The 16,822-nt window shown below is 38.3% G+C and overlaps 1 protein-coding gene across 1 annotated transcript in view; it reads left to right on the top strand.

The window, feature by feature from the left end:
• Positions 1-8,983: 8,983 nt before the first annotated feature.
• Positions 8,984-16,822, top strand: part of LOC106927792 (cGMP-inhibited 3',5'-cyclic phosphodiesterase 3A-like) — a 62,965-nt gene continuing 55,126 nt past the window's right edge. Inside the window, exon 1 of the mRNA XM_088012129.1 lies at positions 8,984-9,895. Coding sequence (XP_087868255.1) covers positions 8,984-9,895 — 912 coding nt within the window. The remainder of the gene's footprint in view (positions 9,896-16,822) is intronic.

Below are 16,822 nucleotides of genomic sequence, written 5' to 3'. Positions count from 1 at the left end.
CTGGGCAGAGTTTTGCAGAGTGCAAAACTCTGCCCAGTTGATTGTTATTTTAAAAAAAACAAAAAACAATCAACTCTTTAAAAAGGATTTGATTTCAAATTCAAGTAAAAACTTAAAGTTCTGTCTTTTGCATTGTGTCTTTTGTTAACAAACTCTTGTAAATTGGAGAAAAGTTGTGTGTGTTTATTCCACATCAGCATATAATCTTGCTGGTAATCTAGTGCCAATGCTGGACATACACCTTCATCTGTTGTTGTTTAAAGCCTAAGCCTTATCAGGCAGGTATTTATCAACGGTTACTGAAACAGAAATTTATGGCTAATTTCTTGATAATCAAGTGGTGCCCCAAATTAGTAATTTTGATCTAAGTTATTAGTTTTATTAATAATTGCCCAATGTAATTACATGTAGTTATTCATAGCCAAAACTAGTCTCTTATTATGGCAAGACAGGAAAACAGACATACAAGACAGGCAACCAACCAAAGTCACAAACTAACAACAATTTAGAAAGACCAATTCAGTCATGTTTTTGTATTGCGGGAGGAATCCAGAGTATCCAGAGAGAGTGTAAGCCTGCGCAAAGAGAACATGCAAATCCCATGCAGAAAGATTTTAGGCAGGGATTTGAACCAAGACCTTCTTGCCGCAAGGCAACAGTGCTACCAATTGCAGCACTGTAAATAAATACATGAGGATTAAATCGTCTAAAAATCACGAGGAGGCTGGCATGAAACGGCATGACATGGGCCAACAAATTAGCAAAGACGCCTCAGCAACATCTAGCTCAGAGAGTCTCAAGTGACAAGAAAATAAGCTCAGTAAAGGAGAAAAAAAAGTGTTGTCGTCATGGAGGGGCAATTACATTCAGCTGTCTTCATAGACAGGGTGAATTGGGAAAATTAAACAGAAAGGTCATTGTTAAATATGCATGGGTATAAATAAACAATTAGCATAAACTTCAAAAGCAAAGAACAATGGAGGGATACTTCTCTGGTTAACAAAAGGCCTGTGGTGCTGTTCAGAAAGGCAAACACAGTTTAGATCATCCCTTTCTAAGCCCACACTGACTGGCTCTGAAATTTGTTTTCTTTTTTGTTCATGACATCTAGAACGTCCCACAGAGACCCGAAACTTGCATTTGCATGTTCATAGCGAGGAATATACTTTTACCATTTTGTTGTGTTGATGAATTACTCCAAAGAAGTTCCATCATACCTAACCTAACTGACATAACATAATAGCCACACAAGGAGAGGATACAGGTAAAGGATACAGGAGATGGTAATAGCATGGTTGTCTCACAACGACAAAGCTCCTCTAAAGATGGATTCAGAAATCCTTGCACAGTGACCAGGCCCTCTTTTGTGGAAAACAATGTAACTTACAAACCGGATTCCAAAAAAGTTGGGACACTAAACAAATTGTGAATAGAATCCGGTTTGTATATCTTGTATATCTTTCTGTACCGTATTTGGCTCAATACAATTGTGTTAGCCTAAGAGTTGGGTGTTTTTGGACCAGTTTGTTATTCTAAATCCACTGCATTTTTTTTAAACTTGTGTCTCTCTCTTTATGTTGGTACTTAACTTTACTTTTAAGAGTCACAGCTCAACTTTTTTGGTTTTGCTGAGGAGTTTGATGTTTGGCTAAACTCAGTGGGACCTTTTGAGACTTTTGAAATCTCAAAACTAACCATAACCTATTATGAGGTGGTAAGTATCTTACCTGATTTAGATAGCTCTCTTGGCATCTTTCTTTCATATAAATCCTAACTAACAGGAAGCCCAAAGTCGACTTCGATCATTTTAAAACAACGGTAATCTTAAAAATTTCATAGCAGTTTTATTTACAAGCAGTTTTATAAGCTTTTGCACCATTGGCATGTTTGCAGTTGGTTTTTATTTACACAGAAGCTGATGTTTATTTACTCAGGAACTATAGGTAGAAAAGGCAATGTCATTAGTCCTCCCTGTAAAATGTACTGAGAATTGAACCAAGAGGTTCCGATCAAAGATAATGCACTATGAAGATTTATGAGAAAGAATTTTTGCACAGCTTTACAGCGATATTACATTCTAACTATGTGTGTCATATAGGAGGACCCTTGCAAGCCCCCTTCCTGCTGTCCATATTTCCCATGAAAATAAATAATTACATTTCTGAGATTTCAATTGTTTTAAAATTGAGCTCTATAGTTCAGCAGGTTGGATCTGTTGACATTACAGTTATTTGTACAGCAATATCAAATATAGACTGCACCTTTAAGAATTTTATTTGTAAAAAAAGATCCTACTACTACTACTCTTTGTTTGTGAAGCATAACTATGTTCTGCTGTTGTTGGTAAAATGCCATCAAAGACATATTTTTGTTGGTATTCGTATAGTTATAATGTGCTCCTTGCAATGTGACAAAGTGTGTAAAAGTTCATGAATACTTTTGAAGGGTACTGTGATATATTGATGTATTTTCCAGGCTGTTCGAATACAATCATGTTGCTGTCTCAAGACACTAAGGCAGATGCTTCGGCATTCACATTTCTTTCTGATTAAACAGAAGTTTGTGTTATCTCAAAGATTTATAATAGCATGCAGATAGCTGGACAAACAAACGTTAAAGCTCACATGAGAACAGAGGCACTATGGGCAAACAAACTGGCCTGAGACCAGATGATGCATAGGTACGAGTCCCAAAGACTTGATATTCCCTTTTCTTTGGCTTTTTGTTCGGTGAAGTCAGACCATAGCAATCCACCACAGGCTTACAGGCGAATCCTCATTTTTAAACATGCATCTAAAGCACATATTTTTTTCCTCTCTTGTCTAAAAGGCATTTTAGTTACATGTTCCAACTCATTAGCGGTGAGAAAAGGCCACTATATAAGATTTATGGTGGCTGGAGAGTAATAAACATGACATGGTCCATTATATGCTGCTCTGGCTCATAAACAACTTCCAGCCCATGATATCTTGACAGTTATTGAAAGACTGAGGAGGCCTGACAGAGGTGTGTGTGTGTGCTTGTATATGTGTGTGTGTATGTGTGCATATGTATGACACCATATGGGGGTCGGGGGGCAGGGGGTGCTGGTTTTACAATTGTGTCCTGACATAGTGGAGCTTTTTCCATTTTCCAGTTGACAAGTTAGTTCCACTCAGTAAATTTTACCAGCACATGGTTTTGCAAGACATCTCACAGATCAGTTTTAACACTATTTGCAGTTTAAAACACAACAACATAATTGCGGGTGGCAGCAGCTGTGGTGGAACGAACCTGCCCTCCAACAGTGCGTACAAGCTCAAGATTGCCGACTTGCTGCAGCTGTGCTACTGGTGGACAAACAATCGAATGCTACAGGAAAACAATTTATCCGTCGTCATTGGTGGCCATTCAATCTCTGGTGTTGGGGGAGAAGCTGTAACGCGGCAGCAGAGAGCAAGGGGGAGGGTGTGAACAGCGTTCACACGAGCATGATTGACAGTGCTAAGACATGCCTCATGGCTCTGATTGGTTGTTTCTGACTAGGAGCGGTCTCCACAGCTCAGGTAGGAGAATTTGTTGGGTGAATGACTGTGTGTTGTGGACGCCATAAATCTGGTCTTTCAAATCATGTTGTGAACACACCAAATACAGTGGAAGGAAAGAATGTGGTCGGATTAAATCAATATCGATCTGTTTGGCCATCATATAAAACACTATGTGGCAGTTTCTAAAAATGACAAAGAACCAACTAACACTTTTCTAGAAGCTGTAATAACATATGAAAATTTGACTAATTCTTCTTTTTTAATTAAATAATTGCATTAAATTTCCTCAACAAAATGACGCTACAGTAGTTAGAAACAACCAGTCAGAGAGAGGAGGAGGGTTTTAGTGTTGTCAATTATGCTTGTGCAAGTGCTGCTCACAGCCTCCCCCCTTGCTCTCTGCGACATTACAGCTGCTTCCCAACTATGGAGTGAAAATAGTCTCAAAATATCTGTGCGTGTGTAAAAATATCTCTGTGTGTGTAGATACTTTTACACACGCACAGAGATTTTGAGACTATTTTCACTCCATATATACACAGCACATTCTGGTACAAGCCATTTTGAATTAGAGAAATTTAATTTGGTCTCATTTCCAAATTCTTCTTAAATAAATCTGGTTTCTCAACATTCACAATTCATACTGAACTATGACATTATTTTATTCGTTCTAGTTGCATCTTTATATTTTACTGTTTTACAGTTTATTCGTTTCATCTTTATTCCATATTTTGCTTAGTAGATAAGCTGACTGTTACTAGCTTAGAAAGTTAGTTGATTTTTTATTTTTAAATAAATCCTTATATATTGGAGATCATTTGTTTGTGTTTATTCCATTGTTTCTTGCTGTTTGAAGAATGCCAGTGCTGGACTTTTGCCTTCATTTACTTCTATTTTAAAAGTCTTATTAGTCAGTTTTTTTATAGACATGAATTGAGAAGCTAGTTTTATTCATAATTTTCCTAAGAAATTATTCATTAACAACCAAACCAGACTTACTTTCGCAAAACATGACACCCTGAATAAAAAAAGTCTGACACCTAAAGTCCCAGACATCTTCTGTTAGTGGTGGAATAGTTCATTTGTTTGCATAGAAAATTTACCAAAAATGTCTAGGATACTTAAAATAGTTTTTGGCCCTTATAAAGATAAGAATGCATCATGTGTAAATAATCTAAGTTTAGTATCTTAAAAACCTTTGATGTTGCCATTTTGCCCTGTTGCTGCTGTGACAAGCAGTCCAATAAAGATAACAAATAAGGAACTTTACTGCACAATCTTACAATTTGCATCATATTTACAAGCTGTTAAACCAGATGGCCCTGAGAAACAAAGAATGTTGAAAAGATTTATTGAACAATAATGTGAATTGTGTATCTTTTTTCCGGAGCACAGATTCAGATGGATTTCTGTAGAGGAGAGGACAGAAGTTTAAAAAAATGGCAAGAAAGGTATGTATGATGGGAGTGGGAGTCTTGATTGAAAGACAGATTGATTCTGGTCTGGATTGCAACTTTTCATTACTTATTTATATTCTGTCGCTGAAATGTAACGTTTCTTTTCTTATTGTTTGTGATTTTATTGTGTTTTATCTTATAAGGCACTTTGGATTGCCTTGTTGCTGGAATGTGCAACACAAATAAACTTGACTTGGCTTAATTGGTGATGTGGAGGTGAGATCTCAGCATGCAGTGCTGAGGGTCCAGAAACACCCCCTCATTTTCCACAACCTGACGAGGTTTGTGGTTTTTGTTCTTTGTTCTATGCGGTTGATTTCTTTGATGCTGGTAAGTGAAGATAAACAGGTGGACAAAACCAGGATTCCTGAGGAGGTGAGTGAGGTATTTAGGGGGGTATTGCTGATTTTGGAACAGTGGGAGGAGAAGGCGCTGTTAGTCGGTGAACCTCTTCGTTGTGCACACAGAGGACGATAGAAAGCTCTTCTCGAACATAGAAAGAGACACAAACAAAGGTCTTTTATGTGTGAAAAGAGCATAATATTTGGGTCATTAGTTTTTGCACTATTCTTGACCATTGGCATTGAAAGAGTATCTCTTCAGGTCTTAGATCCTATTCTCCTGATGAGGAGATTAGTTCCAGATTAGGTGCCAGTAGGGCCCAGGTTGAGCTACAGGAAAGACAGAGCATTGTGTATTCTGAATTATTGAAGCCCTAAGTGAAGTGTAAGGTATCCAGTGGATTAATCAATCCAATTCTTCTTTTCATAAATCTCGCATTTGTTTTAATTTATTTTTGAGAGAGTAGAAACGTGTGTAAATGTATATGTTTCTGTTTTTCATCCTGCCAGAAGAAGACAAATATCCCAAACAAACTCTTTTTTTATTTCCAGTGTGATTTAAATAGCACTTTGATAAATTTGTGAAACCAAAAGTTCAGAATGAACTTCAGATGAAAAATCAAACCCTTGATCTGAATATGTGAACACAATTTTAATGAAACTAAATCATAACTATTCCATTGTGGAAACTTGGGAACTCCCTTAAATGTATATTCTTTTCCCCCAGGAGCTTTCAGTCATCTGCTCATTCAAACAAACAAGCAAACAAAAAAAACAAAAAAACAATTTCAGTTAATGACAATGCAAATATACTACATGCAAATGCATGTTTGTGTGAATGTATAAGAAACTGGACAAATTATACACCACCACTGAGATCATGCAAAGACTTCCCAATGATTTATGAAACTCTCATACTACTTCCTCTGCATAGCCGGAGGAGCGTGTCTGGACAATTTCTCTTAGGGAAAGGGACTCAGAAATGTTGTTCTCAGGGCTACCTTTACCAAATGTGACTGACAACAGATTAAAGTTAACACTGAACCTGCTTCATTACATATTTCTATGTACAGCTACGCAACCATGTTACACCTGGCATTTAGTGAAGGCACAATAATAATCATAAATGGGATGTTGGAAGTTTACAGGATTGTAAAACAGGATAGAGTAAATCCAAAAGATTATTTTTTGGCCTCCTGCATGTTAAAGTGCCCTAAAAATAGCAATAAATGGTACAAAGATTTATGTGCTGATAGCATTTGACCTATTATCCTGACTCATGTTGCGCAAGATTGAATGTAGTACACAAAAACACTGCCCTTATGTTACACTCCCTTTTAAATATATAATGAAACAAATAAGAGGTTTTGAATATTTCTGATGTATTTGTACTCCCCTGTCAAACAGATGTTTTTGACGTTTCCCTTCACAATAAGAGATAATCCAGCAGTTGTAAAACATTTTTTTTAAAGACAGGGTATTTATTTGTCTTTTGTGAATTATTAATAGGTCTGAAAGAGATGACAGAATTGAGTGGCTTTACATGATTGCGTGGGCCTCTTTAAAATCCTCTCATAAAATGTAGGCCAAGCGAGGGAAGACTGCTAACTTGCTCTTCATTCTGTCACAAAGAACAAAAAGGATGATGTGATTTAAGGTTTTAGACCAAAAAAATTCACTATATATGTACATATTTATTGCTAGATATTTTCTTTTAAAAAAAAAAAAAAAAAAAAAAAAAGCTCATTTCGATGGCTTGTGCTTTTCCTTTTTTGCTGCTTCTATGCTTTAAATTCTTTTGTCATGGATGGAGGGAGGGAAGTGCTGCAGCAGCAGCAGCAAATACAAATAAACCATTATTATGTGCTATGTGTTTGTTAAGCAGTTCATGGGAGGAATGCCATGAAAAAACCTTTTCCCTACTGTCGCATTCATAAATGTGTGTTTTTTGTTTTTGTTTTTAGCAAACCTTTCTCGAACCTGTATATTGGATGAGACCAAGAGTAGGCTTTTCATAAGGGTATTTATTAAGTGCAGCTAAGGATCTGTGATGCTGTGGGATTGTCAAAGTGTATGGCATCCTGAGCAGCTTTAGAAAAAAAAAAAAAAAGAACAATTTGAATGAAGATCTTGTGGCTCTTTCATTCATATGAAATGGGGAGTCATTTTGGTTCTTCCTTCAGGATAATGTTTAAAATGATTTGGCCAAATCAGAAGCTATTCATTAGACAGAAACTTTTTACCATCACCATCTCAACCTACAGTCCTAAATCCTAGAAGAGGTGTGTGGTTAAGCTTGGGCAAATATCTCTTTGTGATGATGCTCCATTTATACCTTACGTATAAATGGAGCGTAAGGTATAAATGGAGCATGTTACACTCCCTTTTAAATATATAATGAAACAAATAAGAGGTTTTGAATATTTCTGATGTATTTGTACTCCCCTGTCAAACAGACAGGGGAGTACAAATACATCAGAAATACATCAGAAAGCAGCCATCAAATGATGGCTGAAGCAGCCAAATGATGGCTGCTTCAGCCATCATTTGAAAAGGTCGCCAGTCAATCTCAGGGCCACACAGAGGCTCATAAGACAGGTCACATAAACAGCAATGCAAAAACACTCACACCCATATGAGCAATTTCGAAAAACAAAACAAAACAATTAATCTATCAGTCAAGTTTTTGGACTGGGAGGAAACCTGGAAAGAACCCATGAATGCATGGTGAGAATATTGCCTCATTGCAGCAAGACCCCAGGATGCAAGGCAACAGTTCTGCTGCCAATTGTGTCACAGTGCAGTCTTGTGAAATGTGTTAGAAAAATAACCTTTTCTCACTTCAGGAGTTTTTCTTTGCTAATCGACTACATTCAAATCAATGGTAAGATTCTGGTTGTTTCACCCATCTTTACAGGTGTGGCGACTTGGAGTAAGTATGTTAGTAGGACTCATAGGATGATCAAGAAAATAATAATTTAAATTCAGTCATGAGTAAGTTTGTTTTTAAGTGCTTTTTTGTCAGGGCTTTGACCTTTCACTGTTTAACATTACGATGGTGAACAGCCACCTTTTGGTGTCTTCTCCCTTTTTTTTAACTGCGTTATGCTCCTAAAATATATCACGGGATTACTATAGTTAATTCCCGTAATGAGACCGCTACGTCTTCCGGAACAAGCCGGGAAATCTTTATGTAAACATGGCAAGCATCCACTGCGAACTGAGTCACATCCAGGGCAGACTGCAGCCTGCAGTATGAGCAGGGCCGAAACGTGATGGAGTAATCACCGGAGCGGCACAAAATAGGGGATAATGTCTGGTGGGTGGGGAGAGAAGAGAAGGAGAGAGCGAGAGTGAGAGAGGCTGCTGTGTGGAGGAGCAGAGGCAATGGCCTAGATGTGTGAAACGCCAGGGGTTGCTTTTTTTGGTTCACTGCTTGACTTCCAGGGGCAACTATGAGTGTAATATGGAAGCTATAAGCCATAAAACTCTGAAAAGTTGCGCAAACATGACTTTAACCGTTTTAAACGTTGCCGGCCAAGCACCAGAGATCAGTTTCTGCCCAGATGAACATGGAGCATGTGAATAAAAACACTCACACTGAAAGTAAATCTATTATATCCCCGGACAGGCATCCAAACGAGCCTGAGCGACAAAGATGTCCTTGGAGGCACACAGCGACAGAGATTCATCAGGAGGCGCACATGACAAACATCCCCGGGCAGCGTTGGAGCGCAGCGGCTACGTGAAGACATGTGTCACTCCGCTGCACCGGGACGAGCGGAGCCAGTCGTGGCTGAGACTCTCCGCGACATGGACTTGCAGAAGAGTGTCCTCTGCTGTCTGTGTCGCCTCCGTCTCCGCTCTCCTCGCTCTGCTGCTCAGATTGGTCGAGTGGGATGCAAGCAGCAGCGGCAGCAGCAGCGGAAATAGTAGCTGCGTCGGCTCTCGTTTCCACTCAGCGGCGGGCTGCACCGTGGAGCTGCTTCTCACTGCGTGTCACTGCGTCTTGCCTGTTTTTACGCTCGTAAGTGCCTTCTTCTGGGTCTGGCTCTGCTTGATTCGCTGCGGGCTGCTGATCCGGAGCGCGCTCTTCCTGTTAGCGGTGTGCCACCTGGGCGAAGCCGCGGCGCAGTCGCTGCTGCGCGGCGCGGAGGAGTTGTCGTCCCTGACCGCAACCCTGGTAGTCCTCGGCTGCCTGGGCGGCGGGGCTCTGCTTGTCGTCCGGCCGGGACAGGGAGTGTCCATCCTCGTCTTCATTAGCGTCATCAGGGCCGTGTCCCTACTCTCTCTAAGCAGGGTCCGGGCCAGTTGGAGACCCTACCTGGCCTACCTGCTGGGGCTGCTGGGGGTTTTGCTTGCGAGGTATGCTGACCGGCTTTTGCCGGCCTCAGGGACCAGCGGGACGGGGTGCTGTAGCTCTGTGACCGGGGCGAAGGAGGAGGACATCCCTGTCTTCAAAAGGAGACGGAGGTCCAGCTCCATAGCGGCCTCGGAGATGATGGCTCACAGTCAGAGCAACAGCAAGTCCCACCGCAGGACTTCACTGCCCTGCATTCCGCGGGACCAGGTAAGACATGTCCAACTTTAGACATCTGTATTAGATCATGTCGGGATGTTTAGCTGCTGCTTCTGATTTATTTATTTTTTAATCAGCCATAGATAAGCCCGTGGGGGCTTTTTGCTTTCTCTGATGGCATTCAGCAGCTTTGCATGGCTTTCTGTCAGTAGCAGCATCGGGACAAGTGGAATAACAGACTGCAAAACAAAGCAATGTCATTATGGTGATGATGACGGCTGTTTGCTCTGTAGGCCGTGTAGGCCTATAGGTTCTCAGACTGACATACAGGAGAAATAGAAATAAAAAACAAAACAAAATGAGCTTAACGGATAAAATGTTTGCGAATTTACAAACGTGTTGCAGCCGGATATGTGTTAAATATAAGGGATTATCCACATAACAGAGGGCTGTATTGCCTGTACAGATACATCCCAGCAAATTAGAATTTAAACCAACAGTTTTTTTTTATTCAGTGACTCCAAAACAATATGCGTATTAATTATTTCAAATATTTATTCATTTATTTTATGATTATGGCTTACAGCCATTGAAAACCCAGAAATTACTCTCTCAGAATATTAGAACATGAGAATATGAAAAATAATTAAAAAAAAAAAGATTAAAACAGACATGTCAGCTTCTGGAAAGTTTCCCCATATTCCTCATAGTTGATGTGGTCAGTACTTGCTCAGGGCTCATTGTGTATAAATGCCTGTATGGAGTGTGTGGCATGGTGGCAGTGGCACTGCTGGGGTAATAAGGAAGTCCAGGTTGCTTTTAAAGTGGCCTTCATCTTGTTAAGGCAGCAAGTCTTCCTGTTGCACATTAACTTTTTTTTCCTGGCACACTTTTCCCTTCCACTCAACTTTCTGTTGATTGTCTGCTTAACATTGGTTTTGTAGCCCAGAATATAACAATCATGTGTTTAAGAACTACTTTGGTTTGGTCCTATTTAGCATTGGAATTTTCTGAAAAAAACTAACATTTTATTTCCATGGACTTCCGTTCATTAGGGTTAACATAAATGAAAATGTGTACGAGTATATCTTTCTGTTTTTATTGAGTTTCTATATTAAATAAGTTAACTTTTCAATTATATTCTATTTTACCAAGCTGCCCCTGATGCAGGATAACTCTATGCAAAAGTGGAGCTCTAATGACATCTGATTTTCTTAATTCATGTGTTAGCTGGTGATTTGGGATGTATTTAATTAACCCAAGTGGCTCCCATCCATTGTGAGGTCACATAGCCAGTCTCAGGAACATCCATATGGGGTTCACATACAAAGTTATATAATTTCTGAAAAGCAATTATGTAAGCTTACCAGACCAGACCAGGGGTACATGCAGAAAGTTTTATAGCGGCTGCCACATTAGGACCGCTAACAATCTCAGCATGGCAGAACAAGAAAAATATCAGAATTTTAGGAGTTAAATTATAGGTGCAATTAAAAATAAATCTTTTTAAGGAATCTAAAAGTTTGTATGTTCATATTTCAAAGTACTAGTACACCAAAACCAAGATGATTCTATCCTGTTTAAATTATTATAAATAAGCAACAACAACAACAACAAAAATGTATATTGCACCTCATGCCTGTTCTTTCCACTCTTCATTCATATTATGCATCATTGTCTGTCCGGCTGGGAGGGCGTGGCAGGAGAAAGGCAAAGGTAGCATAGTGGTGGCGTTATGATTTATTTTTTTAAAAGTCACCTTCTTAAAGATTTCTTGCTTTTGCTTTCTTGTCGCAATTAAAAGTCTCAGAGCAAAACAAGCAGACTGGAGTAAATGCAAAAAGCAGATTTTTGAAATCCCCTGTGTAATTTATTAAGGGGGAAGTAAAGGTAGAAGGAAAAGTTGTCCAAGCCAACTTGGCACTATGTGAATAGCATCTTACACCTGTCATCTGCCATCAACTTTCTGCACTCTTCTGTGCAGATTTGTGTACATTTATTCCTGTTCATCATGTGTTTTAGAACATGAATGCCCCCCTTATGGTCACGTCACATTATGTCAATTGATTTTCAGCTCAGACTTGGTCTAGGCAAAAGCCTTAATTTCTTCGTTCTTTTAGGGTTGGACTTGGTTGTGTGCTTTGGGTCATTGTCTTGCTGCATAACTAAAGTGAGGTCGAACTGAAGGTCTTCATGAATTTCTGCTGGAGAGAGAAGTTTCTGAAGAAGGTTCAATTTCTTATGAATAGTCATATGGGATCTAAATGACAAAAGCAACCCGTTACACTACCACCACCATGTTTGACTGTCAACAGGATGTTGCGTTTCTGAAATATTGTTTTTGCTTTATGCCACACACAATGGGGCTACGTGTCTGGAGAGCTTAAAGCTGTTGGAGAGATCAAAATGTCTCACTTTGAGATTTGATTTTAATGCAAATGTGGATATTTTATAGATTTACTTTTATCGACTTGTATGTTGACTGAACCAACGAGTTATAGATAATCTAAACGTGGTAGTAAATATTGTCACCAGTTTTTAATACCAAGTGTTTCATGTAAGAATGCAGTTATTATTGAACATTATCTATACACTTTTTTCCTGTACCGCAATGTAATCATTGTAAGAAATTAAATTTACTATGGTCCAAAATTCCTTTTTATAGTGCGCTGTTCTAGTATTCTTTTGATTGTTGGGCTCTAAAATTAATCATCCACATACTGGTGTTTATATTTAACTTTGGAGGTTTCTTTTTTTTTTTTTTTACTTCTTGCTGTGCACTCTGCTTGTGCTGCTGATAAACAAATGGAGGATGCATTCCTTCTACCAAGGTTGTGAGTGCCCATGAATGTGTGTGCACATGGAAAGGTGTTAAGTGAGATGTTAAGTGACACTATTTTGAAAGACTCTGCTTATCCCGGTTGCTCTGCTGTGATGTCATACCAGACTTTAGACCTTCGGCGAGCATTTGCTGTGGAAATGTAAACAGTGCAGGACTTTAAATTTGGGGCAAATCACAAGACATTGATTTATGGTGAATAAAATGGGTTGAATGAAGACGTTTAGAAGGTTTTTATGGGAATTCATTTTATTAAGTAGTATAATTTTGGTAAACATGTTTAGCACCTAACGCTCATGTTTTTTTTTTAAATATTATTTTATTACTGGTTCTTCTTCCTACATTGAATATAATAACCGAAATATAAAGCAGAGTTTGGAGAAGTTCCCCAATAAATTTTGAAGCTTGCTAAGATGTTATGGGTATCATTTATTGACTTATTTATTTGTATGAGCTGTTTAATGAGCTAATGGTGGAGAAACAACATAATGTTACAAGACAACAATTTATCCCCCGCCATCGGTGGCCATGCTAACTAGCCTGAGGGTTCATGACAGAATCTGTTGTGGGGAACCAGCTGTAGAGCAGCAAAGCGCAGGAGAGCAGAGAACGTCTATGAATTAGTTTGTCTTGGTCTTACATATTGTCCTCATAGACATATAGTTTTGTTTATCCACAGTGAAACACTTACTGTAATTTGGAATAGATGGTCTCCACTTTCCATGAGTAGCATAGATTTTAATGTGTTAAAAAAATTGTATGCAATTAGTTGCATTTTTTTTTTAAACACACAAAATTTCTGAGCTGATAATTGTGACATCCACAAACAAACAGCGATGGATGAAAAGTTCCTCATGGCCCACTGGGGGTTAATCAATGCTTAAAAAGAAAACATATCATGAGAAGCTGGTAAAGACTATCATTTTGTGCAAGTTGTGAGAAAAGAAGTTGGGCTATCACTGAAGCTATTCAAGCCTAAAATATCATCTCAATGCAAAACATGTTGAGGCAAGCGCAGACATCCCCAACGCTAATATCTGTGTCCACAGTCCACCTTTCTAAAGAAGTTAGATCATTCAAAACTACACAAATGATCAAAAGTTCCTGAATCATTTGAAAGAGGACTTTAAATAACTTACATAACAGATTAAAAACAATGAAAACATTTGTTGTTGAGCTTATAAGTCTATTTAATAATTTTGCAGCAAAAAGGGTTTTTCCATTTGAAAATGTTTATTTTGTGGATATATGGTTTTCGATTAAAATCTGAATAATTTTGATTAAAAAACATTTTAATCAACAAACTGTGTTTGTTCAAAAGAAGTTGGACACGTCCTAGTTAAAGTTAAAGGTGGATGTGATCAGTTCATGCACTGCAGGACTGAGGTCAGATCTAATCCTCTGTGTGTTATTTGTTCTCAGGATAATCCAGGAACGTGGGACATGTTTTAAAGTAAAAATGTGTCTGATTAAAACATAATTAGCATATTCAAATTAAGAATGATGATATTCAAATTAGATTTGAGCATTGATGGATTTGGATTGAGGGAAAGGAAGAAATTTGTCACAAGAAATATGATAGGGTATTCCTTGAAATCTCAACCATCTGCAATTCACAGAATTTGTACACAAAGTGCACCTGAGTATGTAGGAGCAGCTTCACGTTTTGCCACTGCACCCCATAACTTCTTAAAAGTAAAGATCGGGGTGGAGTGAAAGGAGAAAATGAGTGCAACAGTTCAAGGGGAAATTGTGGATAAAAGAGGAAAGATCACGTCACCAGTTTGGCTGCACTTCAGATATCTAAAACAAAAAACTAATCAATAATTATCTATATCAACCAATGTGAAAAGCATTTATAGTGATGCATTTTTAAGTCATATTGTCCAGCCCTAGCTTGGACAATATGCTAGGGCATATACTTATTGGTATTTTCACTACCAATAAGTCTTTCTCCATATTCTGCTAATGTGGGAAAAAAAACAAAACAAAACAAAACACAATTTTTCAATCACGGTGTTTCCAATAAATAAGAAATGCAATTAAAATCACATGTGAATAAGCTTTTTTCATGCAATAAATCATTTTAAAAAATGCAGAAAATCAACTCATAGTCTCACATGAATAATACAAAATATAAGTAGCAGGATACATTTGTTTTTGTCATTTAAGTACCTTTCTGGTGTCTGGTGCTTTACACTGAGGTGGGTCGTCTGACATTCCTTGTCAATTGCTTGCGAACATTAGAAGGAAATTTAAACTTTACATGAGTCGGCCACATTTGCACCAATATGTAGCAGCAGCAGCTAAAATGCGTTGCTTGTTTATTGAACAAAACTCTGACAGCTCAGAATTGTTAGATCACACCCACAAATTTATCAGTCTCATTGTATTTCTCTTTTTACGGTAAATTACATTTTACTTTGGGCTACTTCTACGTTGAAAAAGATCACATCACCATTTTACTTAACCCTTTCATGCATAGTGGTCACTACAGTGAACAGCTATCTAAAGCCATTTTCTTGAGCTACTTGTGGATTTTTATGTTATAAATGGACACAGACCACTGAAGTGGACGCTAATGCATTATAAAATACACCATCAACTACTGGCCATCAGCTGCAAATGCAAGAAATTATTTTTGTTAAATCCAATATGGCCGTCAGACAGAAAAGCATGCCGACCAACCCGGTCCCTCCTTCTACTGTAGACGACTTTTGCAGGTAAAAAAAAAAATATTGTGACATCAGATAACCGCTAAAGAACAATACTACTGATGTATTTTTCAAATAACAACTTTGTATTTGGAGAAAATTACAATTGATCACCTAAAAAAGAAAAATGCTATTTTTTTTCCTACTTTACATCTGATTTGATTTCATCTTCCACGGTGTCCATAATTTCCATCATCCTGTATGAGTTGTTTATTGTTTTTTGTGGGATTTATTTTTTAGGAAAGGTTTTTTTTTTTTTTTTTTTTTTTTAATACAAACTATGACGATCTGAGAATAAAGCTGAATGCTCTATAGTGCCCCAAGCAGCCAAATAAATACTTGGTGACTTAATCAAAAAGCAGGGTGGGCTTTCATCAAGTGGGGTCTCTTCAGAAATTCAGTATGTTGAGTAAATCTTCATTAGTGCGGACTGAGTGTCTGCATGGGTTACCATGAAATTAATTATTGTTATTGGTTCAGCTCTGTGACCTTTTTATTAGCACTTGCATAGACTCTACAGCAGCGGTGCACATGTGCAGCATATGTGTTGTCTACAACTGAGCAATTTTCATGTCAGTAATATCAGTACTCAAAAAATATGTGGTACAATGACTTAGATGGTGATAGACAGTGTGTGCTGCTCTTGTAAATGAGGAGGACAGCGATTCCAGATGATTATTTTTTTATTTTTAGTTGCAAATCTTCTGAGGCCATCAAAATGGAAGATAGAATAGTGGAATAGGATTATTCATGTTTTTGGTCCATTGTTTTTTGCTGTTTGCAAATAAAATGTGAATGAAAGAATACACTGATTGGGTTGTCGCTGTGAGGCCCCAAATGTCTGAGCAGAGTACACGCACCTTAAAACATGTGACCACATACTGTTCCAACTTTCACCCTCTTATCTGTGAGCTCCAAACGTTCACCCATCAGTTGTCTCACTCTTGATGCTTGGTTGTTCATTGCTAATTGGTATCTAGGGAACACTGAGTTAGTGCACTATCTGTAGTATTAGAACGGCTCCATTACCCATTCTGCTTCATCGTGCCTGCAACAGAAATGATGACAAATTGAACTCAGAAGGTGGAGGGGAAAGCGAACTCTCAGCTGACCAGCCGCAGAGGAGATGATGTCCTCCTGTTTACCGTCCTTACGTCTTACCTGTAAACCGGTCAGGGAAATTAAATGGTCTCCTAGAAACATAAGCATATTGAAAGGAACTGTTTAAATTCTTGGACTTTTTATTTATTTATTTATTTATTTATTTTTTACAAACCTTTTGTTCAGTACCTGCCCATTTTTGGAGCAGTGTTGTCATCAGGGCTCAGCGTGGTCAAACTGAAGTCGAACTGTCACATGGTTTTGTGTGTGCACTTTCGCGCACACCCTTCAAGCTCCACAAGACACAACCGAGCTGAGCTCCCG

Source organism: Poecilia mexicana, unplaced genomic scaffold (assembly GCF_051168715.1).
Source record: "Poecilia mexicana isolate PSO_F unplaced genomic scaffold, ASM5116871v1 scaffold_13, whole genome shotgun sequence".
NCBI lineage: Eukaryota > Metazoa > Chordata > Actinopteri > Cyprinodontiformes > Poeciliidae > Poecilia > Poecilia mexicana.
The sequence above is the reverse complement of the archived record's forward strand: the minus strand, read 5'-3'. Positions and strand labels throughout refer to the sequence as shown.